Source organism: Sceloporus undulatus, chromosome 2, assembly GCF_019175285.1.
Source record: "Sceloporus undulatus isolate JIND9_A2432 ecotype Alabama chromosome 2, SceUnd_v1.1, whole genome shotgun sequence".
Classification (NCBI taxonomy): Eukaryota; Metazoa; Chordata; class Lepidosauria; order Squamata; family Phrynosomatidae; genus Sceloporus; species Sceloporus undulatus.
In genome coordinates this window covers 232,536,310-232,556,517 of record NC_056523.1, presented here as the reverse complement: position 1 = coordinate 232,556,517, position 20,208 = coordinate 232,536,310, and the positions used below count along the sequence as shown (strand labels likewise).

Sequence of the window (20,208 nt, the reverse complement as noted above, 5' to 3'; positions counted from 1 at the left end):
AAGATTTGATTCCCTGCTCAGATATGAAACCCATTGGTTGACACTGAGCAGGTCACATGCTGTCAGCCTTGGGTGAGTTCAATAGCAAACCCCCATCTGAACAAATCGTGCCAAGAAAACCCCATGATAGGCTCACCTTAGAGTCTCCAGGAAATGACTTGATGGCACAACAACAACATCTCACAGCAATGTGCTACCACAAATGAGTTTTAGTGTCACACTGAATCCCCCCAAAACTGATACAAACATGCATTGTGCAAATGACCTAGAGTTCTTCACACTGTGCTGACATATGGACCTATAAAGGGCTATATAGGTCACATCAAGGTTATTGAAAGGACTGTGTTCATCTATATAAGGTGGACCATGCCCTGAGATCTGCTGGGGATGCTCTTTTCTCTGTCCCACCAGCCTCAGAGACGCATCTGGTGAGAACAAAGGAGAGGGCCTTCTCAGTAACTGCTCCCAGACTCTGGAACTCCCTTCCTGGAGAAATCAGACTGATGGTCTCCTTGGTGTAGCTTTTAGAACATCTATTTAATTTGATAGATTAGTTAGGTTCTGTAAACATCATAAAGCAACTTTCTAATTTAAAGCGGCATTTGCTGTCTACCTGGCATAGTTACCATTCCTGAAAATTGTAATGGTATGAATGGATTTTTGCAAGCCAGTAAATACTACCAGGAGTATGTAGGACTACTATGGTGGATGTTATGAATTATAATAATTTTATCTCTCTCCTATAGTTTGGTCAGCATGTGTTTAAAAGATCTGGGGTGTGTAGGTGTAGCAGGAGGAAAAAAGAAGGGCAGGCAATGAAAGCCAGATGGATGAAAATGAAGGAAATTCCAGTCAATTCTGTAGCTTTATTCTTAACATACTTTCAAAGCTGAATGCTTATTCCTGTGCAAACAGCTGAATAGTACAGAACAGACACACACTGGGGGGAAACGCTCATGAAGTTCCAGGAATAGCCCAAAAAACCATACCCTTCTGTACACAACTCTTTCTCAGACTTTATGATTCTTCTGAGAACTAGAAGAAAAGGTCTGCTAGAGCAGCTTGATGGTTCCTAGAGAAGGCAAATAAATCTCAGAACTTCAGCAAGGTCAATGCCTCTGTAGTAAACACCTGACCTCCTCCATTATCATGTTGGTGTGTTATCAAGGGAGACTGATTCCTATTCTTTAGTATTTTGTTGCTTGAGCCTACTGGATGTGCTTTTGACCTGTCCCCTCTTGTCTCTGATTTATCAAAAGAAATAAGGCAGTACAGTAGAAAAGAAAAGGAATGCAGTGGAAAAGGAATCAAAATGTTGATTCATCGTAAAAGTATTTTTATTTACTTGTTTGTTTAATATCTTGCCTTTCTCCCAGCATGGGAACCTTCCTCATAGTAATATTTATCAAATTAACTAAATTTTTGAATCATCATCATAAGAGTTATCCAATTCCTACTATAAGTGTTCACCAATAAACATAGGTATACAGTTGGCCCTCCACATTCACAGTTTTAACATCTGTGGATTCAGTTCTTTGTGAGCTTGTCCAGAGTGGGAAAGGAAGTAGGTATGAAAGCAAAAGACGGGGGGAGCATACTTCTTGCGTCTGTTGTGCCCAGTGCTTCCTTGTGTGCCCAGCCATGGGAGAAAGAGCCAGAGGGGGTGAGTGAGTCCCTGCAGACCACAAAAATGGCAGTGGTGCCTAGCAGCTTTCCCAGTCTCCTTCCCTCTAATGTGTCCTTCACATATGCCCTGTTCATGGGAGAAAGAGACAGGGAGGATGGGCAAGCAGAGAAAGTGAGGCAGTAACCTGGCCCTTTCTTTGGCCCTTCACCATCCCCAAGAGAGTCTTACTGAGAATACAGTTGTGTCACAGATATTCATATTGTTTTCCACTTTGTTGTGGGGGTCTGCACCCCTTAGCCCCATGAATGTGGAGGGCCAATTACTAAGATTTCTGAAGAATTTACATATTTGGAGCAACAGTCTCCTCTATTCGCTACAGCTCATTCCTGTTTTGTTTTTTAAAAAAGAAAAGCCTGTATTGTACATTAGCTACTAAGTTAAGTATACAGGATAGTTACATATGAGTAAATCTAGGTAACTCTTCCACATTTACAAACATGCCACAAACATAACTGCCCCTCCACCTACTTTACTGAGCATCACCTACATGGGGAAAAGGAGGTCCATTCTGTTCGCTATTGGAGTGTGGGTGAATTTTCATCAGGTGGTGGACGCAGGAAAAGTTACTTAGGGGCGAAGCAGATGCCCTACCAGGAGTGGCCACAGCCCACTCTGGCCACAATCAGGCTGCAATCACACCAGGATTGCAGTGACTGCATGGCCCACTTCCAAAGCAGGCTGCTGCCACAATCCCGAACCAGTCACTGCCAGGAGCTGGATTTAATCAGCTCCTTTTTGATCCAGTCCAAAAAATTGGATCACAACACCGGAGCGGCTTCTGCTTTGAGGGTATGCGTCATCTGAATGCCATGTCCCCCAGAGTGGGCAGAAGCTACTTCTTTTGGCCCATGCATTTCAGACCATAGCTAACTATTTCTAACTAAGTAGCTGATGTATAATACTGTCCAAGATGTCTTTCCTGGCACATAGACATTGCACACTTCAGGCAAAATCATCCACATTGGTTTCTTTAAAAATAAATGTCTAATTTATGCTTTCCAGTCATTGGTGGATAAATAAATGTGTCATAACTATGGTCTTGAAACTGTGGGTGATTGTTTAAGTGCATATTTCAGAAGGAGCTCAAAACTGCATTTTTGCTTCCCCTTGTTTTTGCTGTATGTGCTATGTTACTGCTTTGAAGAAGAAAAGAGACTAGTTTAAATCCAGGATTTTCCTTTCATGAATGAAAGAGTTCTAGTCACAGACGTTGCCCTGGCTTGGTTCAAGTATCCTCCCCTTTTCCCTATTCTGCAGCCTTCTCCATTCCTCAGTGTTCCCCAGTGCCTGGTGCAGCATTTTGAAGAGCATTTTAGGGAGCCTTTCTAAAGAGGGCTGCAAAAATCAACTTCAGCCATCACTGTTGTATGTACCAGGACCCAAATCTAGCTCCATGTATATTTTTGTCAGTGAAGGTTTTATGTTCTCCTCATAGACCAATTTAACAAACAGGTAATTTAAGTGTCCTGTGTGAAAACATCCAAGCCAAATCCTACAGTATCTTCTTTTTAAAAAATCATTGAAGAATGTAATCCTGTAAATTTGTTCTTTCTGTACTTAAAACCACAAGAGAGTATGTTATTATTGTGTGCTTTCAAGTCATTTTAGTTTTATGACAACTCTACCAAAAACGTATCAAAGGATTTTCTTGGCAAGAAAGGGGATCGTCTTCGCCATCCTCTGTGGCTGAGAGAGAGTGACTTGTTATTCCACCTAAATTGTCATGATTCCATCCTATGGTATCCTGGGATTAGTTGTTTAGGGAATAGCATTTAGAGCAATGCCTCACCAAACTACACACCCCAGGATTCCATGGGGTGGAACCATTACATTTTGAGTGTAGTAGCACAGTATTCTGTGCAATCATGCTGGCCACATGATCACAGAGTAGTCTCTGACAACGCTGGCTTTTCGGCTTAGTAACAGAGATAAGCACTGCTCCCTATGGTCAGACATGACTTGACTTTACCTTACTTTTAATAATGCTATACTGTACTTGCATAGTGTGCATGGGTCCCAACTGCATTTAAACTGGGGATTCAGCTCATGCTTAGCTGTGGATAAGTGTAATCTGGTTTATTGTGATATATCCCTGGAAAAAGGTGCTCCCCAGCAAATACTCTCAAGCAGAGAGCAAGCAGGTATTCAGGTATTTTGCTGGCCTGGTTTGGTTGGGTTGGATTTTAACAGGGTCAGTCCATTCATTGGGCATAACAAGGCAACTGTCTCAGGCCATGAAGTGGCAAGAATGGTGAATTATGCCATTTCCCCTCCCTGCTGACAGTAGTGAGTGGGAACCCATGGTTGTTGTTGTTGTTTCAGAAAACATAACTCTCTGGAGCCCGCTCTGAGCAACCCTGCCATGATGCCTTGCTCTCAGGAAAGAGTTCCCCTGACCCACTCGGCTCTGGCTGGCTTTTGGGGGGGGGGGACCAGCCATTTTGTGCAGCTGGCTCTGTCTTCCAAAGAGCCATTCCACACAGAGGATAAGAGGGTGGACAGTAGTAGTGATGAGGGGCATAGCAGGGAGTGGGTACTGGCAGAAGAGGTGGCATTTCTCCTTACATCTCAGGGAACAGGAAGGTTTGGCACCTGCTTGATTTTAAATATAGTTATTATTTTAAGTAAAGTAAAGTAAAATAATACAGCCTTGCTCCTGTATTACCCATATTTGTACCTAGAGATGGTTTTATTCTTCATTCAGCTCACATCATGCAAGGTTCCTTGCCAAATACATTCCCAAAATGTTAGAGCACATCTGTAAATAATTTCTAGAAATGCTTTCTAGGCACTTCATATTTTTCCTACATCAAAAGGCATCAGATCACTGAGTTCAGTCAGCTATCATCATGCCCGGATATCATTTCCCCTCCTTCTTTATCTGGTGATGAACATGGTGCTGTCAAGGCTGGAAAAAGGCATTGTCTTCCCTTTCGGTGCAAATTCACTGCCTCCCACCCACTTTCCCCTTTATGACTGGCAGTGTGATCATGCTCATGAGTTTAAAAACCAATCTAAGAATTTACAGAGTGACCAATTTTCCTTCATTTTACTTGTCTTGGAACGGATGGTTTTCTTGTCCCAGCACCTTGCTTCAATCTGTCTCTGCTTCCTAATGCCCCTTCTAATGAGAACCTAATACCTGCTGCCACCTAATATTTTCAAATATTTGGAACCCTGTCTCCCTTCCATATATTGTACCTTTATTTCTTATTCTTTGTTTCCTCTTTAAATACATTCTCAGTTTCCTTGAGTATAAATTTACCCTCTTGGCAGAAAGAATTTCTTCTCTTGAATACAAAAGGAAATATTTTTTCTGCCAGTACTGCAAAAGTGGAGGAGACGCTTTTGCAAACCAAGCCAATAATAAAATTAGTCTCAAAGTCCGGGGATATCCTGAAACAGTGACAGTCTTTATTCATTTCACTCTGGTTTTCAATATTCTGCAAGCTATCCTGGAGGATCTTACAAGTGTAACTGCAAACAGTGATTGCTCTATATTAGAAGGATTACTCTTTCCATGCTGGATGCAGGAAACACAACACAAATAACTCACTTGTAACAAATTCTGTCAATCTCAACATCTTGTAGTGCTGGCACGGTAATAATGCTTCATCCCCTTCAGTTTTCAGGAGGCAGACAAGCAAGAGACAGTAGGCAATTTGTGGGTGCAGTCCTGCACCACAACCTAGGACTTACGTTGTTGCACTGGAGGCCAGGGATGACATCCAGATGTTGTTGGATTGTATTTACCATAAGCCAGTTGTAATGATGGGAGCTGCAATTCAACATCATGCGGAGGGTCACAAATTGTCTAGTGCCTAAATGCTTTTCAGTGGTCTTTATGGAAGCATCGTATGGCCCTCCCTTACTTCCCTTAACATATAATCCTGTTTCAGGTATAACACAAACCTTTAGTATTGCCACTGCCCCTGAAGTGACCCATTGGTTTCAGTACTTCCAGGTGAGGTTTTTATCATGTTTTTTATCTAATTGCTTATTTATGTTCGGTCTTAAATCAAATTGATACCTTTTTGACCTTTAGAGAGAGGTCAGATCAAGTCCTTTATACTAGTACAGTCTGCCCTTTATATTGGCGGACTTGCCATCCACAGACAACAAACCCCTGTTTTTCTTAAATGGCAGCATATGCATGTGACCACACTTGCACCACACTGCCATTAAGAAAAACAGAACCTGAGCATATGTGGATATGGTATCCATGGAGGGGAGGGGGGTCTAGAATGGATCCCCATGGATATGGAGGTCTGATTGTAAACGGCATAAGCCAGTTAGGAAGATCCTTTTCCAAAGATGCCACCAACACTTGATTATGACAAATCAAGATTATAGTTTATTATTATAGTGAGATAATATAGTAAAGTTGTTAAACTACATTTTTAAACCCTTCCTTATTACCTGCCCATCAGTTCCACAGCCCTGTTTCTCTCATTTATACATACAAGAACAGAATCAGGAAAATTTCCCAGAAGCCAGAACAGACTAGTGACCACATTTGCAGAAAGATTCCTAGGTTTACAGTCCTATGGTGAATTACAACTAAAATGGATCCATGGAATCAATGGGACTTTCATAAATATTGAAGTTCCATTCATTCATTGGGTCCATGCTAGTTAGCATGCTAACTATTAGATTTTGTTCCTTCATAAGGAACTTTTCCAAGCTCTTTGCAAGACAGAAACGAAGTCAGACTGCAAATGCTGCTAGTTTCATTGTGCTCAGTTCATGTATATCTAGACCTGCATCCAAAACTGGAAGAGCTTGCTTGAGCCAGGAGACCCAAGTAGCCTCCGGCAGTTAACCTATATTCCCGTATGTTCATACTTAAGTGATCTACCATGACTGTGACCATGTGGGGGGCAGAATCCTAGATGAAGTGTATACAGGTGCTTCCCCTCTTGAGTCTCAACAAAAAACCTCAAGCTTCCTAAGGAAGCTTCTGTTTGAAATCTGAGAGTGACAGACGGTTTTACAGTTACTAAGTATAAAAATATCCTGTCTGTGTTGTAGAACGATATATATTTAAATTGTGAGACCTTTGGGGAGAAAAATATTGGCCTAGTTCAGGAATGGTTGCCATAATTTGCCCCAAATCCCCAGGCACAGGGCAGCCCATAAATAAATTAATGTTTTAAAGCTTTTGGATAGATGTTGAGAGACCATCTTGGAAGCAATTGTTTGCCTACAGTTATGCTATGTAAGACACTTGCTTTCCATTTGTCAACTTGTAAGGAGCAGTAAATTGATCTGTATTCATTTTAGATACATTTCTGAGTATTGGTCTTGCCCGTTGCATGCAGTAATCCTAAAAGGTCATGATAAATGAGTTGGCAAAAAAAGCCAGTAAGCTATCAGTCTGAGCCGAAAGCAATTGCATAGATTTCAGTGGGTTTGTATCCAAGATCTATATTTACTTTTGTTTAGCAGAGTCTATGTGGATTAGAAGTGTTGTCCTGGGACTCAAGAGTTCCAGGTTCTAGTCTCTCATTTAACTAGTATTAATTCATGTTTTGTTTCCCCAAAAATAATAGTTTTTGGTTTTGCTTCTGTTATGTGATAGGATACAATACAAGTCAGACGATGGTGGTGGTGGTGCTTTTCCTTGGCTTTGCATTAGATGACTGAGTTCTTTCAAGAAAAAAGTGATATTTGCTGGGAGACCACTGTTGCTTACCAAATCAGCAAGGATTTTGCATCCCCTTTGCATCTGGAAAGGACCTCACACTGCAGTGGTCCTGTGTTCTGGCAACAATTAATTGCTACTTCTGTTTTCAAATGTAGTAGCAGAACAATGTTGGATGACAATAGCACACTTCATTCACTGTCTAAAGCAATTCCTTGAAGATTCATATTCACAAAATAATGTCTAGCATGTGTCTAAAACCTATGTGCATTTTAAAAAAAAAATTGAAAGGTCTATTTTTAAAATGATTTCTAAAATTTCATTCAGGCAATGAGGATCTTTAATCTCGATGGTGATACTTCCTGATATACCATCAGCCTTCTTTTAAGTAATCCTGCATTCTTTTTGTGACTTTGAAAAAGCCCCCTCTCCCATGCTCTGTTTATGAAAAGTTCCTATGCACCTCTTTTGATTCACATTGAGCTGTAAAATTCTGACTGATACCAATCAGAGTGTAAAACCAAATGCAGATAGTTGCTCTTGATGCCATACCTTTCTTACTAAGCCTTTGATCTGTTTGCATGAAGGTTTAATGATGCAGAATTGTTATTCAGTCATCTCTTTTCATGGGTCCAGAGTTGGGAGTCAGCAGCTGTGGGAAGAGTGAAAGAAAGAAAATCATCATACCTCACTCTGTTTTGTGGAATGGGTCTGATCTGTTGCCAAGCTGGTAAGGTTGAAAAATTAAGTTTATAAAACCATAGTCCCTGAGCTTGTGAGATTAGCCCAGAATTGTAAGTATAAGGGAAAATAAATGTTTAAAGTGATTGGTATCATTGCAAGTTACAGTAAGAAACATGGCTTTCTGTATCCCCAAATCAAAGGAGGTGGGTAAATACATTATCACTTAACTTCCACAGCATTTTTATGTACTAGCACACTCATGGAAAGGCAAATCAGGCGCAGAAAAAGCATAGAGAAAATTGGCATAGTAACTGAAATCCAATCCCATTGGACTAGATGTCTATTAGTGCAATACGATTTCCCCCCAATATTGCATCTACACAGCAGAATTAATGCATAGTGTTTTGTGGGTTTTTCAGGCTATGTGGCCATGTTCTATAAGAGATTCTTCCAGATGTTTCGCCAGCATCTTTAGAGAATACTAACCTGGAAGAGAGTGTGTGTGTGTGTGTATATATACACATATATAGATAGATAGATAGACACACACACACACACACACACACACACACACACACACACACACACACGCTCTATGTGACCCTGGGTGAGGAGGAGTGATTGCCATGCTAATCTGTGTATTGTTTTGTTGATGATGGCCTCCTCAGGGTAGGAGGATATGCAAAAGAGGGTTATTGTCTGCTAATTGGTGATCATTGTTTGCTGGGAAAGCTTCTGACCCTGAGTGGTTTCCCATTTGCATTTGATGAGTCCTGGTTTTGATGTCCTTCAGGACTGGTAGCTAAACTTTATTTACTTTGAGGGTTTCTTCTTTCCTGTTAAAGTTGTCCAAGTGTTTGTGGATTTCAATGCAGTTTAACTGTCCGGGTTCAATGTTATGAAATTCTTGGATTTGTAGGTATTTAGTGATTTAGTGATTTGTAGATATTTATGAGATATTTAGCCTTCTCTGTCAGAAAGCTCAGGTGCCAAATGGCTTATCCAGTACTTTTTTCATTGTATCATTAAACTAAACTAATAGGACTTTCCTATATTCAAAGGAAATGGGTGACACAATGCTACGGGAGGAATTCACTGCTGTCCAAAGCTGAGGAGAAACATGTTTGTAAAGTGGTGTGGTCTTTTGACACCTGATAAACATGGCACAAGGCCCTTTTCTAGCCAGATGGATTGAGACATTTGGATCTTATTATACAACAATTTTTAGATTTGGAATGTAACAGGTATGCATGCCATCTCCATGGCATGGAATTAATTTTTCTCCATGGTCACCTCTTATAGCAGCTTCAACATTTTAATCTCACTCTATAGGTAATACAGCTATTAGTCTCAGCCACAAAATCTGTTGAAAACTAAGCTTAGCTATACAAGTAATACATGACATAGTTTTCAATTTTTTTTGCACATTATATCTGGCAATATTTTTTTTTTTTTTGGTAGAAGTTACTTTCCTGCAATGACTGGTACATTTTCTTGTGTGGACTGCTTAAAATAACACTGGCACAAGAAAGGATTTTAGTGTATATTACAGTTTCTAAACACTCACCCACCCGTGCTCCAGTTGCCATTGATCTGGTTTGTACCTTGCCCCAATAGCTATTGAGAGGCCCTCCTTCCATCGTCTAGCTGCCTTTAATCTGGTCTCTGAGGGAGTGAAGAGCATCTGATGGGCTTAATTCCCTCCCCACTGCCATTCACTTTTTCTTATGTATCATTTTTTCTTTCAATTGTAAGCCTGAGAGCCAGCACAATGTAGTGTTTTGAGCATTAGATTATGACTCTGGATAGCAGGGTTCGAATCCCTGTTTGGTCATAAAACCTACTGGATGATCCTGGGCAAGTCACACTCTATTAGCGTCAGAGGATGGCAATGGTAAACCCCCATTGAAGGAATTTGCCAAGAAAGCCCAATGATAGATTCACATTAGGGTCGCCATAAATCAGAAACAATTTGAAGGCTCACAACAGCAACAACAATTGTAAGCCTAAGGGCTGATAACTGTCAAATTAATTACAGTATCTGGGAGAGTTTTGGACTGAAATAAATAAAGTAGAATAAGGCTTCTAATCCTTCCATGGTTCTTTAGAAGAAGGGATTTCAGTAAGTGTTATTTGTCACCTGTTGAAATTCCCTCTTCTACACAACCCTTAAAGGTACAGGAGCCCCATTTTGTGTTTCACATGGAAAGTCTAGTACACATAGGCCTGTTACAGACTGCCCAAATAAAGCTGCTTCGGGTCTCTTTGGGGGTATGCTGTTTAAATGATGCATGCACCCTAAGAATCTGGAAGCTGCACCAAAGTTGCACTCCAGTGCTTAGGAATGGAGTGTGGCTTTGGTGCGACCTCTGGACTCTTAGGACCCATGCATCATTTAAATAGCATACCTCCAAAGAGACCCAAAGCAGCTTTATTTTGGCAGTCTGTAACAGACCATAGATAACATAAACAAAAATATAGCTGCTGCAATAAGACGTCAACACAAGAGCGGCTTTCAGACTGTTACAAGTTTCTTCTTTTCCTTGTGTTCTACATAGTTGAGGGAGTTGACACGATATGATTATTTCAGACTGATAATGTGTTTTACAAACATAACTGCTGGGCAGTGCATTACAGTGTCTGCAGATGTCTGAAATTAAACAGTAGGATGCTCAACTGACCACATTCCCTCAAAGCAGCAGAAATGTTTATTGTAGTAATAATAATAAATAAGCAATCTTGCTTGAATTTTATATGCTTTAACCACATTGTAACTGGAACAATTTCATTGTTTTCCTTTCTATTACCAGACTTGGAGATATTTGAGTCGAAAACTCTTCCTTCAAAATAGTCAAGGAAGTTGGCAATTTACTATTAAGACCATCTTCCTTCTCTCACTCCCCATACGTTTCTCTGTTTTAAAAACTCTGTTTCAAATGTTTACTCAGACATTTCCATTCACAAAAGGTTTTGCAAAATGCAAGTCACTATATATTGGTATTTCTGAGTGTGCTGGGAGGGAAAACTATAGGGAGAGGTATAAAACATTTCCCAAATTTGCAAAAATAGCTCAGTTGATTTATAAATCAGCCAATAAAAGCAAGTTGGAACTCCATACCACCAACTATTATCAAATCATACTCATTAAAAAAACTTGTACATTCATTTTTCTGTGAAACATTTCATCCCCCAAATAATTTGCCATATGCAATGCATAATGGACCATGGATTTTGAGGAGGAAAAAAATGTTGGATCTACTTAACTTTTCAAGAGGTTAACCCTTTATAGCACTATAAATATGAATAAAAAATGTTCAAATTCATTTGCAGCCAAATTCAGTAATAGTTTACCTGTGTGAAAATTACTGACTCTGCAGCTAAATGTAGAGGAAATAGTAGTAATGGCAGAACTGAGAGAGGGTGCAAGAGAACTATTTTGAGCTATGGAAAGTGAATCTGCCGTTTAAAGGGCAATGGTCAAGAATTCCAATGGAGTATGTCCACTAATATACTTGAATACCCCTTAGATTCTGGCCATAAGAGCCACAATATCAGTGAGAGTATGTAAAATTAAAGCCTGTTGCAAAACTCATGGGACATGTATATCAACACAGCTTTATTTGATGGGAATATCCTGTTGTCACAATTTGTAGTGTGTAGGCTAAAGGTTCATGGGAGCAGAGGACTGCAGTCAGATGCAGGCCAAGCCATTTGACCATCAGCTAAATTGCAAAGGATGTGAACACAGGATTATGGTACGTAGTGCAGTTTTAGACAAGCAGCCATCAGTCAGAGGTTGGCTTAGAATCTTTAGTAGTGTTACCCTTGGAACTTGAGTGCAGGATTTTAAGTAATGAGGTTCTTTCCTTAGTCACAGATTTAATGGAACAAATTGGAAAATCTGCTTTTAATATCTGTAGACCAGATATTTGATGCAATGTTGTTATTCCCTGATGGAATAGTTCCCATCTGTGGAACCAGGAGCAGGATTATTCCACCACTACAGTCCCTTGCATAATGTGTATAATGTCATTGTCTACTCTTGAGAGCTAGGAAACAGTCCACAGCAGGATTTTGGGTAGTCCAATAAGCATCAAAGGGAAAGGGAGGTTGCATCCACATAGGGTTGCCATAATTCTCTACTATAAACCGGGACAAAATGTAGGACAAAATTTAGACCAAAAATGCAGGACAGTTGTAGGATAAAATATAGCCCAAATTGTAGGACATTTAATAAAAATGGAGGATCTTAAACGTCTTGCATTTTGGTCTAAATTTTGCCCCAGTTTATAGTAGAGAATTATGGCAACCCTACATCCACATAGCAGACATAATCAAGGCGCTGTGGAATTCTGGGAACTATAATTTAGTGAAACATTTAGCCTTCTCTGTCAAAGAGCTCTGGTGCCACAACAGAATAGAGTTCACAAGAATCCATAGCATTGAGCCATGGCAATTAAAATGGTATCAACATGGATTATTTCTGCTAAAAATGACCCTGTAATCTGAATGTGGTTATTCACATTACCTTGAGAAGTGTCATAGATGATTGGTAAAGCACATGCTGAGTATGCAGAAGATCTCAAGTTCAATCCTTCTCCAACTAAATTAGAGGGCAAGTGAGAAACCTGTGCAAAATCTTGAACATCTTCCACCATCTTATAAAGACAAATATTGAGCTAGATAGGCTCACTATAACACCACTTATGCTGGTCTAGGCCTAATTTAAACCATCTGGCTGTAAATTCTACATGACCTAGCCCTTGTTCTCCAACAACAGTAGTTGCTGTTGTGTGCCGTAACCTTTAGATTTCACAGTGTAGGCGAGATTTAGCTTTGGATAAAATGTGTAATGTTTATTGCTATTGTCATTTCCTTCCCCTTTGTGTGCGTGTTCCTTTTTCGTTGGGCCTTGTTACTGTGAGACACTTAGACTATTGTATGTCCAGTCAAAAAGATATAACAGTTGTAACATAACTGCAATTGTTGTTCCCTTATCTGGAAATATTAGTTTTGGTTAAGTCAGGGATGAGAATCAAACAGCCCTCTAGATTTTGATTGCAATTCCCAGCATTTCTCACCATTGGCTGTGCTACCTAATATTCCTGGGACTTGCAACCCAACATCTGGAAAGCAACATGTTTTTATCCCAGACCACATACCTTTTAACTGTCCCAGTTTGGCAGAGACAGTCCCAACTGGTCCTCTGTTCTCACTCTTTTTAACTGCTTTTAAAATGTCACAGTTTCTTACTCATTCTCCCACCTTTATCCTCTGCTTACTTCAGTTGCTGCAAAGTATGTTCAAAATGTGATAGTAGTTTGCACTCAGTTAATTCAGCCATGGGGAGAGGAATGGAGGAAGTAGAATCTTTCCCTTCACTGTAGGTTCAGGAAAAGCAACCTGCTGCAACTTCTCCTGGTTTGTGTGTTTTTCCTTATTAATAATTTGTGCCATCTGGATCACATTCTGATGATGCTTAGCCATTCAGCCACAAATGGGAGGATATTTTATGCTGGCATAATTCACTCTGACCATAGTTTTACAGAGAGAAAGCAGCATGGAAATGAGTTAGATGCTGTTTCTAGAGGTGAGGGAACTAATGAAAAAAAGCACTTGCGACTATATTCAGTTATAGTGAAGGATTTTTATGAGATAATTCTCATTCTAATAGTGAAGCCTGCTCTTTAGTATTTTCCTTGACAGACAATGAGTGAATGAGTGAATACTTTTTTAAAAAGCACAGCTTCTTTATACACTTGCAAATAGGAGAAAAATGGCAATTTGTCAACTTAGATGATTTATTGTAGATTATTTGCCCAGCTCTTAGCAGGATATGACACCTGAGTTTCCACAATGGGTCATTTTTCTTTGGTCAGTTCTTCTGGAAATCATAATTTCACTCATACTTCACAACATCCATCATGCCATATATCATTGTTTGCTTTTTATTCATGAGTAATTACTAAAGCTTCATGGGACACATTGGCTTCATTCTGGAATGTTCTGCACAAAGACTTTCTCTTCCATTCTTTTGCACAGACTGATCCCCTCTTCCCAACCTAAAAACCCAAAGACAAATCTGTTTATAAGCCTGTTTGACACAATTTAATTGAAAGACCATAAATCAATCACAATCCACTCCCAACACAAGCAAGAACCATCTGTGTGCTTCCCTATTTCGTTTCTCTCCCATCAGAAGACATTACCCACACTTGGAAAAAGCAGGGAATAGGTCTGTGTTCATGCAGCAACATCAAAGCCTGTGAGGTTGACACACTGGAAATGTGTCAGTCCACATAGCGCCTATGTTCTTCAGGTTTTTAAATAACTTTCCACGATTCATAACAATGGATATTCAGGATACTTTTGTTCCTTACATTGTTATGCAAAATAACCACATGCAAGGGGGAGAAAGACATTTATTCCTTTCTGGGGGAAATGGAGAACATGTGGCCCTCTTGCTGTTACTGAGCTACACCTTCCATAATCCCTCACCATCTTCTGGGCTACTAGGGATGAAGGAAGATGTAACCAACAATATCCACATGAACATCCTCCTGCCTGATTCCCCTCTTTTTGGAAACTGAAAAAATAGAAGAAGTTACATTGCTCCCCAAACAAAATCCTGATGTCTTGTTCTCTGCTTCTTCTTATAACAACTGGGAAAATTTGATGTGTAATGTCATGTGCTCATGCACATAGTTGCCATGTATCCAGAGATTTAGAGGTGGCCATAGTTAGTGTGAGAAACTCACTATAACACCAATTTGTCTATAAATTTCACTAGACCTTAGGGGACAGAAGGGAGTTTCCATTTAGGCTGGCAAAACAACATGCGGGATTTTCTATCATGTCTAGTTTTACCTCATGTTTCAAGCACTGCAGTAATGTAGGTTTTCAATACATGAACACTACAGGTTTGCATATGCACAGCTCAGATCCAAGTTATCTGAAAGACCTTTTTCCTTACAAACTAGCCCATGTTTTGAGATCTGCTGAGGAGGCCCTTCCCTCTGTTCCACTACCCTCACAGGTACAGATGGTGGGAACCCAAGACAGGGATTTCTCGATGGCTGCCCCCAGGGCCTGTAACTCTATTCCCAGAGAAATTAGACTGGCACCCTCCCTACTTTATTTTCACAGGCAACTAAAGGATTTTCTGTTTTGCCCAGACCTGCACAACTTGGTAGGAGGTAAGAGTCAAAATTAAAATAGGCTAAACTTTTTCAGGCCGCAGATAGGTTTTAATTAAATATTAATTAATAAATAATGTTAATTATGTCATATTCCTCCTCTGCCTGGCCCTCTCCTCAAGAGAAAGCCAAGCAAAACAAACAAACAGCTTCATTTATATACCACTCCATACTGAACTAGCAATGTCTAAGCAGGTTACAACTGTAAACTAATTGCCCCCAACGATCTGGGTACTCATTTTAGTGACCTCAGAAGGATGCAAGCTTGAGTCAAGCTTGAGCCCTTTTGCTGGTATTGAACTCACTACCTGATCTTTTTGAGTGAGTGGCTGCAGTACAGGCATTTAACCACTGCACAGAGGAGCTTTGCCTGCCCTTCTTTTCCTCCGCCTTGCCTTGCTCCTCCGCTGCCCAGCCTTCTCAGGAGAAAGCCAGGCAAAGGAGGAGGCTTGCAGGGTGAGCATTTATCTTCCTCCACCATTGGTCCTTCTCCTTGGGAGAAAGCCAAGTAGCAGAGGAGCTTTGCAGAGCGAGTGCTCCCTCTCCTCCTCTTCTGCCGCCGCCTGTCTTTCTCCTCAGGACAAAGCAAGGCGGTGGAGTAGCCTTGCAGGGCATCATCCTCCTCCTATGCATGGTCCTCTCCTCAGGAGGAGGCAGAGTGGCAGAGGAGGCTTGAAGTCATTCCACATCCTCATGGGCCACCCAAAATCCTTTGACAGGCCGCATGTGGCCCCCAGGCCATATGTTGTGCAGGCCTGGTTTTGACAGACATTTCATCATTGATTGTATGAGGCCTCTGCCATCTAAACAATGTGCTACATTTTTCTATTTATTGTGCTAATGTGTTTGTGTGTTTAACAGTTTATGTTTTAGCTGGTTTTAATTTTTGTTGTTGTTGTTTATTTAATCTCTTTATAACTTTTGCATTTTGTGTTATTTTAACTATAACTGTAAGCCTCCTTGAGTCTCAGACTGGGGAAAAGTAGGATATAAATTAATATGATTCATAATAGTGATGATTATTATGATGATGTACGCAGAGGGAGAAGGGGAGAGAGAGAGTGGGAGAGAGGGAGATATGCACAATCCTCCCCTGCTGCTTCTTTTTATAGCAAAAAGTTGAATGCCTGTTTTTCAGCTGCAGAAGGCCTGTTGCATGAATGAAGAGCTTTCTGCTCCTGGCTTTTGCATGAAACCTTTCTGGATATCTATCTGTGCTTAAAAGACATCATTAAATTCCAACAGTTACGTGGCAGAGCTGGGGATGTAGTTACTGCTTTCTGCAGTTACCCCTGGGGGTAAATGAGTGGGACAAAAGCCAGCAGCTTCTAAAGGTTTGATTCATGTGCATCCAAAGTTCCACAGGAAACAGTGGCAAGGAACTGCATCAGTTCTAATGCTGCTGCTGGGCTGCCTGATACTTCTTTGAGTAATAAAGAAAGCACTTCAGACCACAATCCAAGAATTGTTCTTTAGGGGTGTCAGTTGACAATAATTAACAGAGGAGAGAGCCAAGAATTTTAAGCAAGCCTTTTGACTAGAAAAGGGACTAACGTTTCTTACTCTTTTGCAAAATACTTTAACCATTACATTCTGGTAAAGAGGGACTCAGGGTGCATCTACACTGTAGAATTAATGAAATTCGACACCTCTTTAAGGACTACTGTGCTGTGATTTGTTGTTTTACAGGGTCTTTGGCCTTTTCTGCCAAGCATGCTGGTGCCTCAGAAAACTACAAATCCCACGATTCTGTATGATGGAGCCATGGCAGTTAAAGTGGTGTCAAGCTGCATTATTTCTATAGTGTAGATACATCCTTGTTCCTTCTGACCCACCTGTCTTTTCATCCTCCTTTAATCATTTAATATCAGATAATTACTGGCTTAAAGATTGTTTAATAAATACTGCATTCATGGGGCCAGGCTCAGACCTATTCAGAAGACTGGAATGTCAAATGCAAAACATTTGTTTGAGTCTTTCCTATTACTCAGTAGCACTGACCTGTTTTCACTTTCAAAATTTATATTCATATGCATACTTATAAAGATCAAATTTTCAACATGTGAGAAGGATTTCCCCTCCACACACACCTGAGAACCAGCATAAAACAACCTTTCTAATTCTTTTTAAATGAGGTTTCCTCTCTGCTATGGCATGCTAAGCTGTGCAATGCCAATACAAATGCTGGACAGGACAATCTATTCCATGAAGAAATAGCTGCTGGAGGTAACTGGAAAACCTCCCACTCTGGAAGAATAACCCTTGGCAAGTGATAAAATAAGCTCTGCACCAAATAGAATAGAGAAAGAACTGCCCCCCTTAAAAAAAAATACTTCATATACCTAAGGTGTGCCAAGCTCTAAAGGGTAGATGGTATGTCACTATTAATTCTTACTGACAGCTTCATGAGAAATGTCATTAAAGCTTCATTTATAAAAATTAGCTTAAACAGGTGCCAGATGCCCGTGTTGACTTACAGAAATGAAGAGCAAAATACCCTATCAAAACATAAACACTCTCTTGGCTTTACTAGATCAGTAGAGGAGAGATCCCATGAAAGAGCTGGAAAGGATTCACAGGACTGCATTTCTGGCTGTTCTGACTTGTGACTTGTCTCTGGTCTTGCTGCTTAAGAGTGAACCTCGTGGCTCTTTCTAGGCCTTAACAAAGTCATGTGTAGCCTGTGTGTAATGAACATTTTTTTATATTGTATACCTTGTTTGTCACTGTTCTTTTGCCATTAGCAACACAGTACAAACTTAGCCAACCATATACAGTCGACCTCATGTACAAGTCGAGGGTAGGTTGAGTGCCAAAATTGTGGATTTTGATATGATCCGTAGATAAGTCAAGGTTAAAACTTAGGGGCATGTAACAAAGGATGTAAAAGACGAAGCTAAGGAAAAGATGCCAGGGAACTTACAAAATGCTGGTTGTACTTTTCCAATCCAGGCATTCAAAAAAGTCAGAAGTAGCAGAGAGAACAGAGAGAACCAGTGCTTCTTTTAGGTGCTCCTGGGATGGACTAAGTCACTAAGCTCTTCCCTTTTGCCATTCTACTGAGAGAAAGGAGGTGGTTCCTTTTTTGACCTGTAGATAAGTTGATCCAATTTTGGGAGATTTTTTTTTTACTAAAATTTCTGGACGTATACATGAGTATATACAATAGGTAGAATGAATTTCAAATGTAGCATAGATTTCCTTTCAGGGATCCTTTCGCACTACCCAGTCATAGCACTGTGATCCCGCTTTAATATTGCACTGGCTGCATCCTCTGGAATCCTGTAGTTTGGTGAGGCATGAGCAGAACTCTCTGGTTGAGAATTCAACATAGCCCTCCCTAAACTATAAGTGCAGGATTCTATAGGATGGAACCATGGCAGTTCAGGTGGAGCACTACAATTATGTAGTGTGAAAGAGTCCTGGGTTGTTCACTCAGACACCAACACTTGGGCTCCTGTCCTTCACTTTGTTCTACAAATCCAAACCTCCTTGGATTTAGTAACTGAGATCTACTGTGACCTCAATATTAAACCAGCAGATGTAATCGTATGTTGGACTTGCACTGGTAATACATGACTTCTGCTTCTTATAAATCATTGGATAAAGTACTTGAAGTGATGTTGAATAATTTTGAAGTTTCACTGGCTTTTTCATCAGGCAAAGATGTTAAAAATCATACAGGAGAAGAAAAGTGATGAGGTTAGAGACATAGGCCTACATTTTGTCTCAAATGTTACTACTGTTGTCATTTAAAAGATCTGGATAAGAATGCAGGCAGAGATGTAGATATAAAAAGATGTAAATTTTGTTGTTGGGTTTTGCACTTACTAACAGAGATCAAAATCAGAGGGCTTGGCTAGTGCTATTACATAGTTTAAAAAAAATCTTTTCCTAGATGGTTTTGTGTATTTTATATAAATGAAATTAGTCCAGACTAGGTTAGTTGAACGTGACTCCCAATGAAATCAATGAAACTTTGGCCTATTCATATGTCATCCCCAGTACATTCAGTGAGCCTTTTATATGCAGGTAAGTATATATAAATGACAGTTTAGAGCCAATCCATTGTTTTTCATGAATGAATCGACATAACAATTGGGCTCAGTGTGGTTTGCATTCAGAATTTCCTCTCCTTGGTTTTCCCTTCAGGTGGGAGGTGGGGAAATGGAGCTCTTGCAGCCTCACTTGTGGCGTAGGACTACAGACCCGCGATGTCTTCTGTTCTCATCTCCTCTCAAGAGAAACAAACGAGACAGTGATTTTGGAGGATGAACTGTGTCACAAACCCAAGCCCATCATGGTACAAGCCTGCAATCGTTTTGACTGTCCCCCATCCTGGTACCTTTCAGAATGGCAACAGGTAAATAATGCTTTTGTTATGATTCAGCAAGAGGAGAAGAAATTTACCCATGTTGTACAGTGAACTGGAAATATGAGGAGGTCACACAAATCCTGGACTCCATTTCAGACAACACATTCATGCTCTGATTTCTGCCTGTTGCCCATATACACATCCTCCATTGCCTACACGCACACCCTCCTTCGCCAATTGCCAGCATGCACACCCCACTGACATGGAATAAACCTCACCAAGAAAGTTCATCATATTTCTGCGTCTACTGGTATTTTTCTTACATAAATAAATAGAATATTTTAGCTTACAAATGTTAACAATCTTCTTCTGTCTTGAATTAGATTTGTTCTAAAGCTTTAATGTTCTTGGCAGAAGTACTCCTGATAACCATCACCATGTTTAACGTTTTGAATGATTAAAACAACATCCTTATAAATTCAAGTCTTTATTTATTTTTAAAATTCTCCCTCCTTGGGATAAAGCTATTGGGATGTTTACCTTGTTTTGCAGCATTTTCATCCCCTCTTCGCCTTGCCTTCCACCCAAAGGGAAGTAGGTATCAGAATTCATTTTTATAAGCCCCCCCATAAACATCTCTTTTGCAGAAAGTGGCTGAAAAGTGCTGAATTAATAAATCTTT

The 20,208-nt window shown here is 40.2% G+C and overlaps 1 protein-coding gene across 1 annotated transcript in view; it reads left to right on the top strand.

Annotated features, from left to right (window-relative positions):
• Positions 1-20,208, top strand: part of ADAMTSL1 (ADAMTS like 1) — a 628,141-nt gene that overhangs the window by 520,713 nt on the left and 87,220 nt on the right. Inside the window, exon 17 of the mRNA XM_042452391.1 lies at positions 19,364-19,574. Coding sequence (XP_042308325.1) covers positions 19,364-19,574 — 211 coding nt within the window. The remainder of the gene's footprint in view (positions 1-19,363; positions 19,575-20,208) is intronic.